This window comes from Panthera onca, chromosome B4 (assembly GCF_046562875.1).
Source record: "Panthera onca isolate mPanOnc1 chromosome B4, mPanOnc1 haplotype 2, whole genome shotgun sequence".
In the NCBI taxonomy this organism is placed as follows: domain Eukaryota; kingdom Metazoa; phylum Chordata; class Mammalia; order Carnivora; family Felidae; genus Panthera; species Panthera onca.
In genome coordinates this window covers 136,144,058-136,160,256 of record NC_138345.1, presented here as the reverse complement: position 1 = coordinate 136,160,256, position 16,199 = coordinate 136,144,058, and the positions used below count along the sequence as shown (strand labels likewise).

General features: G+C 58.4%; 1 protein-coding gene across 1 annotated transcript; it reads left to right on the top strand.

Annotated features, from left to right (window-relative positions):
- The first annotated feature begins 359 nt into the window (after positions 1-359).
- On the top strand, positions 360-13,371 carry PNPLA5 (patatin like domain 5, triacylglycerol lipase). Its single transcript, XM_078449358.2, has 9 exons — positions 360-630; positions 1,015-1,247; positions 3,445-3,510; positions 3,818-4,027; positions 5,493-5,553; positions 6,870-7,055; positions 9,077-9,209; positions 11,576-11,692; positions 12,296-13,371. The coding sequence occupies exons 1-9, from the start codon at positions 438-440 to the stop codon at positions 12,396-12,398; spliced, it is 1,302 nt and encodes a 433-aa protein (XP_078305484.1). The 5' UTR covers positions 360-437; the 3' UTR covers positions 12,399-13,371.
- The last annotated feature ends 2,828 nt before the right edge of the window (positions 13,372-16,199 follow it).

The window sequence follows — 16,199 nt, the reverse complement described above, 5'->3', positions numbered from 1 at the left end:
CCACATCCCGGTTCTTATTTGCCTTCCCCGCCCTCAGTTCCCTCATCTGTAAAATGGGGGCGGGAGAAATGCTTCTGTCAATGCTTCCAGGGATCAGGCGAAAAGCTGGTGCCATTTCCCCCCCGCCCCCGTACAGCAGCGGTGTGGGGCGTCTCCGGAGTCCGCCCAGCGAGCTGGTACAACGGGGTCAAACCTGCCACACCCCTGAGGGCGGGGCATCGCGGCCCTGGAACCTCATTGGCTGGGGCGGGGGGCGACCCAGCCCGGGGCGGGGCAGGTGCACGGGGCGGGGCAGGTGCACGTAGGGCGGGGCCCCGGCTCCCGCCAGAGCTTTTCTTCGGAGCAACCCGTCAACCCGTCCTCTCCACCGCTGACTGTCCCCGTGCGGCGCCCTGGCCCGTCTCCGTCCCGACCCCAGCCCGGCGGCCCCGACCGCCATGCACTGCTACGAGGAGGAGGGCAGCTGGAACCTGTCCTTCTCGGGCGCCGGCTTCCTGGGGCTCTACCACGTGGGTGTGACCAGCTGCCTCAGGGAGCGCGCCCCGCACCTCCTCCGGGGCGCCCGCCGCTTCTACGGCTCCTCGTCCGGGGCGCTCAACGCCATCAGCATCGTCTCCGGCCAGACCGTCGGTGCGCGGGGGACGGCGCGGGCGAGGAGCGCGGTGGGACGCTGGCTCCACGCGGGATGGAGGGCGTCGAGAGGGGCGTTTCGGGGCCTCGTGCCGGGCGCTGGGGCCTGCGCCCTTTGCATCCAGCACGCTCCCATCTAAGCCTTATGAGAACCCTGAGGACTCGGGGCTGTGGTTACTCTTGTTTCGCAGAGGACCGAGCAGAGCTGGGGATCCTGCTCCCGAGATCAAAAGGTGGACGGAGCATTTGAACGCAGGGCTGGGCACAGAAAATCTGAGATGGAGAGGGGGAGACATCCGGGAAGGAGGTCAAGTCTTTGGGACGGACGTGGGCAGACCCCCTGGGTGGCTGAGGACCCTCTCCTCCTGTCCCCTGCACCCGCAGATTTCTGCTGCTCCCATTTACTGGGCATGGTCAAGCATGTGGAGCGCCTCAGCCTGGGTATCTTCCACCCTGCCTTCGCGCCCATAGAGCACATCAGACAGCAGCTGCAGGACTTACTGCCCACCGACATTCATGTCCTGGCCTCCCAGCGGCTGGGCATCTCGCTGACCCGCTGGCCCGATGGCCACAACATCATAGTCACCGACTTCGCGACCCGCAGGGAAGTCATCCAGGTGAGGGCAGGGGTGGGACCCGGGCCCTGGAGACAGGGCACTGGGCCCCATCTCCTACCAGGGACTTTCAGGTGCTTTCCAGGGGCAGACACTCCTTGGGGGTGGGGTGACCTTAGGCTTGGGTTTGTTTACAAACAAGACAGTGGAGGTGCAGAGAGGCGCCACAGGGTGAGTGCGGAGTGCCCGTACTCCCGGCTTGCTTTGGGAAGGCCCCATGGCTGCACTCAGAGAAGGGGATGGCTGGGGAGGGGGCAAAGTCAGGCTGCTGTGCTCAGGGCCCCTGAAGGGGCTGCTTTGCCAGAGGCGTGCCTGCCCACGATGGAAGAGGAAACAATCCAGTATTGTTACAAAACAAGAGGTTGTGACAGAGAGCCACAGGCTGTGGGGGTGTTCAGGCAGGCTCAGTAGGGGTTGGGTCCCCGGGAGAGCTCAGGCAGGTAGGGAGGCAGGCCCCTACCCTGGAGGGCCTCAGCTCCCCCATCGCAGCTCTGCCTTCCCTTCCTGTTAGGGTCTGTGCCTTCCACCCAGACTGGGAGCCCTAATGCAGAACCTGCTTCACCTTGCTGACCCCAGCCCCCAGCCCCCAGCCCCCAGCATGGGGACTGTTTCTGAGTCTGTGCCTCTGTGCTGATTGGAATTCGTCATGTGTACAAGAGAAGGGCCAGTCCCTTGCTGTGTCTTGATGTCCACTGGCTCTTGAGGAAGCCGGCTAGGGACCCTAAAGGGTGTCCCAATGTCTTTGCCTGGATGGCACATAGCACAGGACCTGGCACGTAATAGGTACTCAGTAAACATTAGCGGCTGTCACTGTTATCTGTGCGAACAAGGCTCCCACTTGCATTTCCAACTGGTTAGGGACAGGATGCCTTCTGCATTTCCCAGAGAGGGTTGGAGGGATATTTCCAAGGAGACCTCGAGACAAGGTTCCATGCTTGATGAGTTTGGTAAAAGCTCTACATCAGTGTTTCTCAACCAGGGGTGATTCCTTTGCCTCCCCATCCCACCCCCCAGTGACATCTGGCAACGTTGGAGGCGTTTTTGGTTATCACAGCTCTGTGTGGGGGGCACAAAGTACTGACACTTAGTGGGTAGAGGCCAAGGATGCTGCTAAATATCCCACGGTGTTCAGGACAGCCCCCTCCCACCCCATCTCCCACTCACAAGGCAGAATTCTCGAGCCCCCAATGTCAATATGTTAAGCATCGTTTTCACTGCAGGATTTGTCAGAGCCTCTGCTGGGAAGGGCACAGAAAATCTGAGATGGAGAGGGGGAGGCACCCGGGAAGCAGGTCAAGTCTTTGGGACGGACGTGGGCAGACCCCCTGGGTGGCTGAGGACCCTCTCCTCCTGCTGCTTCCATTTCCTGGGCATGGTCCTGGGCATGGGAAGAGTGGACAGGGTTTCCCAAGTGGGTAAAGAAGTCAGGGTTTCTTCTTCTTTCTTAAATGTTTATTTATTTATTTTAAGAGAGAGGGAGAAAATTCCAAGCAGGCTCTATGCCATCAGCTCAGGGACTGACTTGGGGCTCCAACTCATGAACCGTGAGATCGTGACCTGAGCCAAAATCAAGAGTCAGATGCTTAACTGACTGAGCCACCCAGGCGCCCCTTTTAACGTTATTTCTTTATTGAGAGAGAACTGAGAGAGAGAGAGAGAGAGAGAGAAACAAAGAACATGAGTGGGGGAGGGGCAGAGACAGAATCCCAAGCAGGCTTTGCACTGTCATTGTGGAGTCCGAGGCGGGGCTCAAACTCACGAACCGCTGCCATGAGATCACGACCTGAGCTGAAACCAAGAGTCTTAGGCTTAACCGGAAGTCAGGGTTTCTTATTTGAGATGCCTCTGGCTGAATCGGTGTTCAGGGAGCACACCGTGGGAGGCGTATCTAGATTGCTGGTGGAGAGTTCCCGCCCACTGGGTGAAGGGGAAATGGGTACTTGGTGCCTCTGTTTGTCCTTGGGGGAAAGGGAAGTCCCAGCAGCAGTTTCGAGTGAGCAAGGACCCATCGGCAGGAAGACGAGGGTGGGTGTCATGACAGGCTTGCCTTCAAGTACCTTCTTGACCTTGAGAACTCAGCTGGGACGTGACACCTCCCTGGGCCTCATTTCCCTTCCCTGAGCACAGGCTGCTCTGCCCCGAGCAGGTTCTGAGCACCAGGAGTGTGAACAATTGTGTTTCCACTTACTCGTTTTCCCAGGCTCTGGTGTGTGCTTTATACATTCCTTTCTACTGTGGGACGATCCCCCCCGAATTCAGAGGGGAGGTAAGTGCACTTGGGGGGCTTAATGACTGAGTCCCCGCCCCGTGCTCTGGGTGGCCCAGTGTGCCTAGCGCTGACAGCCGTGTGGGGGGAGGGAACCCGTGCTTCTTGAGCACCTGCTGTGTGCCAGCCCTCCACCCCAGATTCCCTGCTCCAGGGGGGCGGTGCTCAGAACATCCTGGGCTCCGGTGGACCCAGTGGCTCCGGGGCAGCTGGAGGTCACCGGCCGCAGCCCATTTCTGGCCGGTGGCTCCATGGCGTTATGGGAAGAGGGCAGGCATCCTGAGCAGACAGCCCACCCGAATTGCAGCGATACTTTGACGGGGGCCTGAGCAACAACCTGCCCTTCGCGGACTCTCCCTCCACCATCACCGTGTCCCCTTTCCACGGGACAGTGGACATCTGCCCCCAGAGCACCTCGGCCAGCATTCACGAGCTGAACATCTTCAATGCGAGTTTCCAGATATCCACCAAGAACTTCTTCCTGGGGTTTGCCTCCCTCATAGCCCCCAGCCCTGAGGTAGGTCTGGCCCCGGCACCCGCCTGGAAGGTGTAAGAGGCTTGGCCATGATCAAGGGTCCTCTGAGTCAGACTGTGTCCCCACACCCTCCCCGCCACCTCGGGGAAGTTAGGATACACGTCCCGAGTCTTACGTCCGAACCCTTGAACCCACAACTCGGGGCTCAGGTGGTGCCCATACTCTCCTGCCCCTGCCCGAGCAAGTCTTGAGTTGGGACTGGGCCCATATCAAGGTATGCTAAGGCCAACTCTCCCGAGCTTGGGGTTGAGCCAGGCCTCTGCGGATACTTCCCTGGGTCAGGCTCTGTGAGAAGGTACTGTTATCTCCTTTCTCAGGGGAGGACACCAAGGCTCAGAGAGGTTAGGCAACCTGTTCAGAGTCACACAGCCCAGAAGCAGCAAAGCCAGGTTCCAAATCCTCAGCTAGCCCAGACCCGTGCTCTGAACCGCCACCACCCTAGACTGGGGCCAGATTGACCATCCCTGTGGAGGCGAGGCAGAAACACAGACAAAGGTGGACAATAGACTTACATTTCCTGCTTTTTTTCCCCCCGGTATTTTGGGAAAATGGGGAATTTGACAGCAAATGGTTTATCCCCATAACACACCCAACCGTGCCTTGGCCCTCCCCGATTCCTTCAGACGTGTTTTGGTTCTGTCGTGTTTTATTTTGTTTTGTTTTTTACTTTAAGTAAACTCTGTGCCACGCCAGGGGCTCGAACTCAGCCCCGAGATCAAGAGCCACACGCTCTACTGACTGAGCCAGCCAGGCACCTCGGTTCGGTCGTGTTTTATAATCTATGACACAAGTTCATGTTCCCTTCCTCTCATCTCCCCTATACCTGTGGGGTGGGCAAAAAATCTCAGCCCCATCTTACAGTCAAGGAAAAGCTGAGGCTCTCAGAAAGGTGGCGTGGCCATTCCAAGGCCCCATAGCGTGGGAAGGTGGAGCTCCCTTCTGGCCCGATAGGTGCCTTTTCCCCACTAGGGGAGCTCCGATTGAGACAGGCAGGTGTGGGCCCCCAGTTTCCTCTGCCGTCTCAGGCTGGTTCTGGAAATAAACACCAAAGGACCATGCGTTGACCAACAGGGAACCAGACGATGTCCCAGGCATCCTGACCTGGGCCAAGTTATCCCATTTTCCAGAGGAGGGAACTGAGACCAGAGAGAGGAGAGTCTGGAGCAGGAGCCCCCCCCCCCCCCCCCCGCTTCCCGCCAGGGAGTCTTAGAGGAGGGAGGTGACACGGGGTCATGGGGAGGGAAGCAGCTCGAACAGATCGCAGATCTTCAACTGGAAGCAGTCCCCGCCCAGCAGTGGGGGCCTTGAACCCTGCTGAGGGGCCTCTTGGGAGCGTGGGCTGGGCAGGGATTGCTTCCTGTTGAAGACGGGTCTCTGGCCTACGAACTGCCAGCTCGAGGGGCGGGTCCGGGCCTTCCTCATCCCACCCTGACCTGTGTGTTGGCAGATGATAGCTGACAATTGCAGACAAGGCTACCTGGATGCCCTCAGGTTCCTGGAGAGACGCGGTAGGTGGCCGGGCATCCTGCTTCCCCGGGGTCCCAAGTGGATCTTGCTTTCCAGGTGTTTGAGTTTTTCGGGACCTCAGCTCACTTATTCTCTTCCTCAGCATCTACTCTGTGCCTGGCCTGAGCTGGATGCTGGGGACCCAGAGAGGATCACACATGTGCCCTGCTCTTGAACTGTTCTTAGTCCGGGGCAGGGGAACAGACCAAGAGAGAGACGTCTCCCCACGGAGATGGAGGGATGCTCACGCCTACGGTGTCAGAGGGGACACTGACCCAGCCTGGGGGGTGGGCAAGGAGGGCTTCCCGGAGGCGGCGGCAACAGATAAGCTGGGTTTTGACTAGTTATGAAAAATACGGAAAGGTTGGAGACAGAAAGGAAGAGGGCCCTGAGGAACAGGGCCCAGCGCCGTCAGTGAACACAGCTCAGTTTGGCTGCAGGAGTGTGTGTGTGTGTGTGTGTGTGTGTGTGTGTGTGTGTTCATGCGGGAGGGGTGGGCCAGAGAGGTCTTCCCAGTTGGAGAGCTCGATTGTCCTCCCACAGGGCACTGCTCTTCTTTTTTTTTTTTTAATGTTTATTTTATTTTTGAGACAGAGACAGAGCATGAACGGGGGAGGGGCAGAGAGAGAGGGAGACACAGAATCGGAAGCAGGCTCCAGGCTCTGAGCTGTCGGCACAGAGCCCGATGCGGGGCTCGAACTCATGGACCGTGAGATCATGACCTGAGCCGAAGTCAGATGCTTCACCGACTGAGCCACCCAGGCGCCCCAAGAGCACTGCTCTTCAAAGGGGTAGTTCTGAGATTTGAGCCCAGGCTGTCCGGCTCCAGAACCCAAGTCCTTTACCCTCCACACTACAGCCCCAAACACACAGCAGCAGGAAGAATCTGCTGAGCACTTAAAACGTGCCCAGATCTGGGCTTGAGCTTTAGGTATTTGTCTCGTTCAATTCTCAGAACAACCCCATAAAGCAGACTGGAATTTTCTCCTTTGTCAAAAGGGGAAACCGAAGCGCTGAGCACCTAGACCACATAGCTAGCAGGTGTTGGCATTAGGATTTGAACCTCGGACCGGTTCGTCATGGTCTGGGATCTGATTAACCAGTAGAAAGTGCACGGGAAGCGGAGCAGAGAAGGGCCAGGGGAGAGCAGGAAGAGGCCGTTCAGGGTGAGCCGCGGGTCCGTTCGGCAGCGAGCAGGTCCCCAGAGCTGGGTTTGGGGATTGAGAGGTGCAGGTGGCGTGGAGGGCCAGGGGAGTCACTGTCGCCAGGGAGCTCCAGATGTGCTGACCTGTCGTGTCCCTCTTCTCTGCTGACCCAGGACTTACCAAGGAACCAGTGCTTTGCATGCTGGTGTCTAAGGAGCCCCCAGCCCCTGCGAATGGGACCCAGGACACCGACCATGACGGTGGCCAGAAGGGGGGCCTGTCTGTCAACTGGTCAGTGCCCAACGTGCTGGTCAAGGACGTGCCCGACTTCGAGCGGCTCTCACCAGAGCTGGAGGCTGGTACTGCCCTTCCTTCATGCCCTTGCTCACCTACCCCGTGCCCTGCGCACAGGGGCCTGGGGGCAGGGGACCCCACCCTGAAGGGCCTCGCGGCCTGGAAGAGGACAGGACTCATTTACTGAGCGTCTCCCGAGTGCCAAGTGTGATGCGAAGGCCTTTTTACCTGTTGTGTCACTCACTCCGCTCCACAACCGTGCGCCCTGGTGTTTTTCTTACCCCATTCCACTGATGAGGAAACTGAAGCTCAGAGAGGGGTTGGGAGATTCACACCCAAATCCGTGCCTCAGAAAGCCAGGTCTTTGCCCACTGCCCAGGGAAGCGCGGGAAGTCCTGAGGGACCTAAGAGTCACACACAGAGGGTTCTGGACTCTCCGCACATGATGATGACTCATCTCACCCTCCCAACAATACCACGAGGATGGCACTGAATTGTCCCCGCTGCACAGAGAGGTTAAGTGACTTGTCCAAAGTCATACAGCTGACAAACTGCCAGAGCAGCGAACCATTCTGCCGTGAACCATTTAGTCTGCTGTCCTGCTTAGTGGCCCCAAAGTCACAACTGCCACAACAGCAGAGTCCAGGCCTGTGTAATGGTGGCGGGGATGTGGGTTTGAACAGCGTCTAAGTGAGACTTGAAAGGAGGCGTGGTGGCCAGGCAAAAGGGGGCAGACGAGTGGCCAGGCAGAAGGCACAGCATGTGCAAATGTCCTGGGTCTGGTGGGGGCAGCTGGAGGCCCCTGTGGCCACAGCATGGTGGTTGAGGGGCAGGGGAGCAGAGGCTGGGAGGGTCAGGCAGGTGGCTTTGAATCCGCAGGAGGAGAGAGATGGGGAGCCGCTGCAGGGGTGGGGGGTGCTTACAGAGGGCACCCCCTCCTTTTCAGAGTCGAGTACTTCTCTGAACTCTAGATCCTGTGTTCACTGCACCTAGCTGGGGTGGGACAGGCTACGGGTGGGGGTGGGGAGGCTGGAAGCAGAGACGATGGTGGTTGAGGTCAGAGCGAGGACAATGCGGGCGGGCGAGGGGACGCAGCCTCCTCCTGCGCCGGAGACCAGACGGGCGTGCGGAAACGGGTCTGGACCTGCGCTGAGCCCCTGAGGTCCAAGCTTGGAGCTCTGGAACCGAGGCAGCATCCCCGCCGCCACGTGGGGGCACCAGAGAGCCGCCTCCGGGATGGGGCGTCACAGCCAGCACGCCCCTGGGACTGCGCTGGCCAAGCCTTGAGGGACATTCCCTAATCCTCTCCTGCCTGCCTGGGAGGGAGATCCTTTTCAGAGGACGTAGCCTCCGCTCAGGGAAGGGAAGGGGCCCGTCCTGGGACACGCGGCAGGTAAACGAGCAGCTGGGTCTTTGTGCCGTGCTGTCTGTGACCCCCCTCCAAGTGGCCGTCTCTAGACGGCAACAGCCAGGCTCAAGGACGGAGGCCGAGCCACGGTCCGAAGGCTGGGATTTGGGCCCTGGCTCTAGCTCTGCCCTGGCCAGGGTGCCGGTCCTTTCCACCCTGGTCAGTTCAAGGGATGAGGGACTTGGGAAATGGCGTTTGTTGTTCCCAGGGCTGCTGCTGTTAATAACACTGACGGGTGCGGGCACTCGTCCCTTCCTGGGGTGGGGGCCGCGACAGACTTCGCAGAGGGGTGGCGGAGATGGAAAGAGCTCGGGGAGCCCGGCGGGCCTTGGGTCCACCCTGGCCCTGCCTCTTCCTGGGATGGTCTTTGGGCAAGTCACTTCTCCACTCTGAACCTCAGTCTCCTCATCTGGGACCGGGGCACGCCCTGCCAACACCAGGGACACTGATGCGAGAGCACGACCTGAGTGCCGCGCCCCCTGCCGGCTCCTGGGAGGGGCTTGATCAGGCGTGCCGGTTTTGTTTTTTTTTTTTCCCTCTGCAGATGGGGGGCGGGGGGCAGGCGCAGTTTGCAGACTGTGTGAGGTGGACAGGGGTTCAGGCCACCTTCCCTAAGGGTGATGGTGGAGGGGGGGCTGGCTGGAGGGCTGGCTGGTCACGCCACGGCTTCTCTCGTAGCACTGAAGAAAGCATGTATGAGGGACACCAGCCCCTGGGCCCAATTCCGTCGGTCAGGGCCCGGGCGGGCCCTGACCTACTTCCTACTGCCCTGGACGCTACCCTTCGAGTATGTTTACTTCCGGAGCAGAAGGTGAGGCCCAGCCAGGGCTCCTGGGAGGGGCCTGGCTTGTCCCGGATTGTGGCGGAGACCAGTGCCCATGGCGGGAGGGGCAGCCGGCGCGCTGGGTGGGCGGGGCCTGGCTGGCCTCCCCTGCTGCTCGATCTTGGTCACACAGCCCAGAAGAGTCTCGGTGGTCTCCCCCTGCGAGACGGGACCACTGGGGAGATGGTGTAGCAGCTGTGACCGACCGATCAGAAATGGGACCCTCGGGTCAGCACCTTGGCCGCTCGCCTGTCTCTAGGCCCTTCGGCCCTTTGCTCTACCTGTTAGAGCCTCAGAGAAAATGCGCTATGTCTGGGGAAATAACTCCAGGGGGTCTGGCTCAGATTAGCTGTGTGGCCTGGGACAGGTCTCTTGACCTCTCTGGGCCTCAGTTCCTTTTGTGTAAAACAAAGCCCATGGAGTGCCTGGGTGGCATCCAACTTCGGCTCAGGTCATGATCTCACGGCTTGTGGGTTCAGGCCCCGCGTCGGGTTCTGTCCCGACAGCTCGGAGCCTGGAGCCTGCTTCGGATTCTGTGTCTCCCTCTCTCTCTGCCCCTTTCTGTTCATTCTCTCTCTCTCTCTCTCTCTCTCTCTCTCTCTCTCTCTCAAAAATAAACATAAAAAACAAAACAAAACAAAACAAAACAAAAAACACCAAGGTCCTTCCAGGACAGACTGGTTGTGGTTAAGCCCTCACTAACCATTTTAACTTTGCTGGTTAATGAATCACTCTGCATTTTTGGTTTATTCATTCCACCAGTAGTTATTGAGGGCCTGGCCAGGGCTTGGCTGGGGATAGGGAGGCAGCCCTGACTCAGATCTAGCCCCTGACCCTGTGGAGCTCACAGCCCATGAACCATCACACCTCTGTGCAATCACACCTCTGTCCAGAGATACCTAGAGAGGTCTATACTGGCTGTGTTTCCTAAAAGAGGTCTACACTGCCTGTGAACTGAGACAGCTCACACTAGGGGCAATCTGGCCAGGGAAGGCTGCCTGAGGGAAGTAACTTTTGAGTCATAATCTGAAGGATGGGTCCACCAGGCAAAGAGGGAAGGGCAAAGCATTCAGACGGACGGAACAACATATGCAAAGGTCCTGGGGCAGAAGGCAGAGGAAGTAAGGCTCTTTGGAGGCCAGTGTGGCTGGAACCAAAAGGTGGGGTGCTGTACAAGACGGGGCTGGTGGTGAGGTGGTGTGGCAGTGGCTGGCAGGGGCTAGACATGCGGGGCTCTATAGCCAAGGGAGGACTGTGGTTTTCATCCTAACAGTGGTGGGAACACAGTGAAGGGTTTCAGTAGGGAAGTGTCATGGGGACAACTGCATTTAAAAAAAATTCTTTATTCTCTAAGAGGTCTATGACAATGGGCCACTGGATCAGCCCTGATGCTGAAATTGCCAGTGGCCCAAAGCCGGGAGAGAGCTTTCTGCTGACTCAGATTCTCCTCGTGCTGAGCTGTTAGGTTGAAACCACAGGCTGAAGCCAAAACGGATCAAAGCAAAGTCTAACCTTTTCAGCCAAAAACAAAAAACAAAAGTCCAGATACGGGCACTGATGGGAAAACTTGTTCAGACCACAGGGAAGTTCTTCCTTAGCGTTCTCTGTAACCTACATGCGCATGCAGGTTGCAATAATAGAGGCAGAAGGTCCAGAACAAGGGAGGTGATGGTCTAGCTTATGTTTTGCTTCTCATACGACACCCTGTGGAGCGCCAGTTCAAGGCCCTGGTTTAGAAGCTCTGCTAAAGGCGACACATTGGGAGTGAGGCCCTGCAGTGTCCCGTGAGTCTGGGAAGGTGCCCGGCCAGGCACGCTCTCAGCCATAATTGGATGAGCTGGCCCTCTGCTGACCCGGCACATGGGGAGCCACGGGAGGGTTTGGGCTATGATCAGAGGTATGTTTCAGGAAAGTCACTGGTGCTAAGAGGAGAGTGGATGGAGGGCTGTGGAGGAAGGAGAGCAGGTCTGGGGAGGAGAGGGTGGGGCAGAGATATGAAGGAGGTTAGGGACTCTAGGCCAGGTGACGGTCTTTAGGCGGGTGAGGAAACTGAGGCCCGGAGAGGTTCCCTGACCTGCCCAGGGCACACAGCTGATGAGCAGGGGGGCCGGGCCACAACCCCGAGCCAGCCTGACCCCAGAGCCCGCCCTTTCCCGCTTGGGCTTCCCGTGGAGTCGCTACCCGGCTCTGTGGCGGGGCCGATACCGCGGGGGCTTCTCACCCCCTATTTCACTTCCTTTGGGCCTGGGGCCTCGGGTGCAGGGAGGCACCCGGCTCTGCCCCGGGCCCGCGGGGAGGGGGGGCTCTGCTGGGCCGCACGCTCGGGCTCAGCTGTTTGCTGCCCTTTCCTCCAGGCTGGTGGCATGGCTTCCGGATGTGCCGGCCGACTTGTGGTGGATACAGGGTGAGCTGCAGAGCTTGGGCCTCCAGATCTGCTCCAGGTCGAAGGACCAGCTCCGCAGGCTGTTCAGGTGAGGTTGGCGGACGGGCCTGGGGCGGAGGGGGAGCCGCGTCCCTGGCGGAGAAAGGCTGTTTGTCTGGATCCCGGACAAGCGGGGCGGCACACGTTCCGCGTCCTTCTCCCCGTGCTCCCGCGCGGTCCCTGGCGCCTGTGTTCGGTCACCGCCGTGGGTCAGACCTGTGCTGGGCCTGGCTGGAGGAGCTGACCGGCCACACCGGTCAGCCTGCCGGACCTGCTCACAGAGGCAGGGTCCAGGCTCGCGGGCCGAGTGGCTTCCCCTGCTCTGCCAGATCCCAGCCAGCCCTTCCGACAGCCTTCCAGATGTCCCTCCAGGTCCTGTGCGGGGTCTGGGCTGCTGTCTCTCAGCCTGCCTCCCTACTGGCTGGAGACCCTGATGTCCTCCTATCCCACCCGACAGACACTTGTTGGGCCATGCCAGGAACCCCAGTGTGGCCGGAATGAGGGGCTCGGGGCCTTCCTCATGGCAGGATCTGGGGGCAGAGGGACTTCACTGGATGCGAGGGCTGCCCCCACCCCCCATGGCTTCCCCCTGCCCTTCGTCCAGCCCCAGGCTCTAAAAGCTTGCATTCACCGCCTTCTGCTTCCTCCGCAGCCTGCCGGTCGCCAGCCCCCTCCAGCCTGCCAGCCCCCTCCAGCCTGGGGCACCTCCTCCTGTGGACCCGGCCAAGGAGCCCAGACCTCCCCATCAGGCCTGAGGGGCACAAAGAGAGCCAGACCAGTGACTGGCCTCCCCTGGCCCTTGCCCTGGCCCTGATCCTGTGCCCACATCTGTCTCCAGTCCTTGAGTCCTGACTCGTCTCCCAGAGCTTAGAGCCCAACCCTCGGCCCGGGGCCAGCACTGGAATTGTCTGCTGAGTGGACGATGGAGGGGACAGCCTCCCTTTCCTCTCAGACTCTTGTCCCTGACTGGGTGGGTGGGGTGACCCCCAGGAACCAGAGGAAGTCCCACCAGCCCCTCTGGAGCCCCTGCTCCTTGGAGCCAGCTCCCTGGGGCCCAAAGACTCCTTTTTTGGGAGAGGCCCAGCCCGTTGGTATGTCCCTGGGTCACTGTGTCCAGGTCACCCCGCCCCTGTCTCATCAGAGGGAAAAAGGAAGGCAGGAGCTGAGACACCCATCTTGGTTCCGGAGTTTCCGTGTCAAGGGGCTTGGGGGCAGCATGGGCTGGGAAGCAGGATGCGGGGTGTCGCTGAGCTGTTCGAAGGGCACCTTACAGGAAATGGAGAAAATGCCATATGCTCATACCGGAGATTGGAAGGCAAATGGGAACGATGGGATCCTTTCTCTGACCTCCTTTGTCCTGCACTAGCCCCAGGGTAACCCCCATGGCCTGCCTCATTCCAGGAACCTTGATCTCTGATGATCTCCTACTGGGTCCATACAGCGGGAGCCCCCACAACCAGGAGATAGGAAAGTGCGAGGAGAGAGAGGGGTTACAGTCTTCTTAGAATCCCACCTCTGTGTGTCCTGTTGGGGTGCCCAAGGGCCCCTGGCTGCCAGCACTGTGACACTATCCCCTTGGTGCTTGCGAAGCCTCATGGCGGAGCAGTGCCTCCATACACCCCACTCCCGGGCCCCTTTCTCTCTCGGGCGGAGAGTAGAGAGCGGAGACATGGAGGCATGAGCTAGAGGAAAGGGAAGCAAAGGAATGAATCTGAAGAAAAGAGATCACAAACCGTTCATGCATCCGTTCGTTCGCTCATTTGATTTATACTTAATGGGTTGTAGGCTCTGGGGTCACAGCCGCAAACGCAACTTGCATTCTGGTGTGGTGGGTGCCGGAGCACCTGCTAAACAGCCAACAGAAGAATGTGCAAATAAGATCATCTGAGGAGCGGCAGTGCTGTGAAGAGAGGGACAAGAGAGGATGGAAATGATGGCAGGTTGGGGTGGGAGTGACATCGCATCGGTGGTCCAGGAAGACGTCTCCGAGAAGATGGTGTCGGGGGTGAGGCCTCAGACCTGCGGCAAAGAGTGGGAGGGAAGAGCTTTGCCAGCGGAGGGAACGGCAGGTGCAAAGGCCCTGAGGTTGAAATGAAGTCGGTGTGTTTCAGCCACAGAAAGCAGCCAGTGTCCCTGGAGCTGCGTGAGTGACGGGGTGTGCAGGTGGAGGGTAGGCAGAGGCTGGGTCACAGAGGGCACTGTCCGTGTGATCAGGACTTTGGATTTGGGCAGTCCCTGGAAGGTTGGGAGCAGGGAAGCAAATAGGTGAGGGTAGAGGGGGTGAGTGGAGGATTGGAGGGCCTGGGGTGGGGGTTGAAAGGGAGAGAAGAGGCCCAGAGAGTTAGGATATGTAGGAGGACCCACCTCCCCACTCATCCCCAGGATCCACTGAGGCTGGGTGGGCTTCTGTCCCCTCTTGCTGTCACTTGGGTGGGGACAGGCACAGATATTGTCCCCTGCAGCAGGAAGGGTCCTGTCCTACCTCGAGTCAAGTGATCTTTAAGCTCCAGGGATTCTGCACAGAGCTGGGATGCCTTGTGTCCACTCCCAGGTGCGGGGCTTGGAATTTCTGGAAAGGGGACGACTGGCCCCCTGGGTCTCCAGGTTGAGAATGTAGAGGCTCGGGAGGCCTCTGAGAATATTCCTGCCCCCCCCCCCCCCGTTCTCTGTCCTCCATCCAGGAGGACAAACACACCTCCCTTTATCACCCCCTCTCTCATAGGTGCTTTGGGGCTTGCCCCACAGCCATCTCTGCTCCCATTGCTTTGTTTTGTGTCTTAGATGGAGAAAGGTCCTTGGCTGCTCCCACCTTCCTCTCCATCATCCTTCTGAGCAGCATGTTGCTAGGTGTTTGTAGCTTACATGCTTGAATATCGCAATTGCTGATAATGCTCTGCTCCGAAAACTTCTTTTTGGTCTTTAGTATTTGTGGCTCACGTCACCTCTGCGCAACTGTGGCTGCAGAGATTGTTCACGAGTATCGCTCACAGTGCTTTACAGTTTGTCAGTGTTCCCTGATTTCTCTCCTCCTGAACTCTTAGACATTTTCTCATGCAGCTTGAAAATCTGTTTGTGGCTTTCTCCTTTGGTCCCAGTTCTGCACTCTGGGTCCACGGACCCTGCCTGCTCCCTCTGCCTGAAGACAGCCTGGCAGGGATAGAAAGGTGGTGATCTGGTCCCTCCGAGGCTGCTCTTCTCCACGATGAACAGCCTGTGCCTTACAACCCCTCCTCAGGAACATCCCCAACCCAGACTTGCTGCTCAGCAAACTACAACCGCTTATCCCTAGTTTGTTCAAATCCCTCTAGGAGTATGGGGTCCAGTGCTGCCTCTAATATGGTATGACCACTACTGGACCTAAGTTGCCTTTCCCTTCCCACCTCCTGGTCGCTGCCTCTATTGATGTAGCCTCAGAATGAATGAGCTGAGCCCAGGCAACTCCTGTGGACTTTACGGAGCCGCCACCCACCAGCAGTCTCGTGTTCCTCCTTGAACCTGGAGGTGGCTCGGCTGACGAAGCAGACAGCCCAGGAGCTGATCCAGGTCAGAGTTCCCTGGCTTGTTACCTATAAAGCCTCCTGGCACAGAGCCTTGGGGTGTTACAGAGCAGAGGTGGGATCTGGGGCTCTGAACTGAGGTCGACCTGGGTTTGAGTCCCAACTCTCAACTCCGCATTTGCAACTGTGCATTTGCGTGAGCTAGGGAAATCCTTTCACCTCTCTGAGCCTCAGGGTCCCTTTGCATAAGATGGAGATAGTGACACAAACCCCATGAAATATTAGCTTGAGGAAAGTAAATGTTCCTGGTAGACTAACATCATGTGGCAGGAATCACTGCTCAGAAAGAAGCAGCAGGAAGTGAAATCACTAACTTCACATCTGCTCTGTGGGAGGCACCAGACTGGGGGGACCACTGGGGTTCCTTTGAGCCTCACATCCCCCCCTGGGTGGGGCATAGTCTAGACAAAACTCAGGGGAGTTTGATGGGACCCAGACCTGTGTGATACCAGAACCCTCTCTGGACCTATGCCATGGTCTCCCATCAGGTGAACTAAAGTCATGGGTCCACCACCCTCCTCTTTCTCCCAGCGTTCCAGCCAAGGACCTCTCTGGGCCTTGGAGCCTTGGCGCGGCCGTGGCTCCCATTGTCAAGTCACATTTCCAGGCCAGCTGCAGAACCCCCACCCCTGCCTGCTTTTCAGGGTGCCAATGTCTGCTGTGTGTGTCCTGATGCCTGAGGCAGAGCCCTGCTCTAAGGAGCTCACCTACCCCTGTTGCTATCTCTGTGGGAGTAATAGGGAATCTAGCCCTTACAAGTGCACTCACTTTACAAAGCTTATTATCTCAATCCTCGCAGCAACCCTGGGAAGTTGGCAACATTCTCTGCATTTTATGGATGAGGAAACTGAGGTGCAGAAAGGTTTTATGTTCACTGGCAAGTGATAGAGCTGGAAATGCCGAAGTCTGTGCTCCAGGAAACAGAAAGATTCCCAGACCATTAAAGCTTCATTGTGCACCTGCTCTGTGATACCAAGCAAGTTCTGTACTTGATCAATT

Excerpts from the sequence above, each read along its gene's own strand:
- PNPLA5 (XM_078449358.2), top strand. The coding sequence starts at position 438 with ATGCACTGCTACGAGGAGGAGGGCAGCTGGAACCTGTCCTTCTCGGGC. Across the intron at positions 5,554-6,869 it reads CAGGTTCCTGGAGAGACGCG|GACTTACCAAGGAACCAGTG; the intron begins GTAGGTGGCCGG and ends CTGCTGACCCAG. Across the intron at positions 11,693-12,295 it reads CAGCTCCGCAGGCTGTTCAG|CCTGCCGGTCGCCAGCCCCC; the intron begins GTGAGGTTGGCG and ends CTTCCTCCGCAG.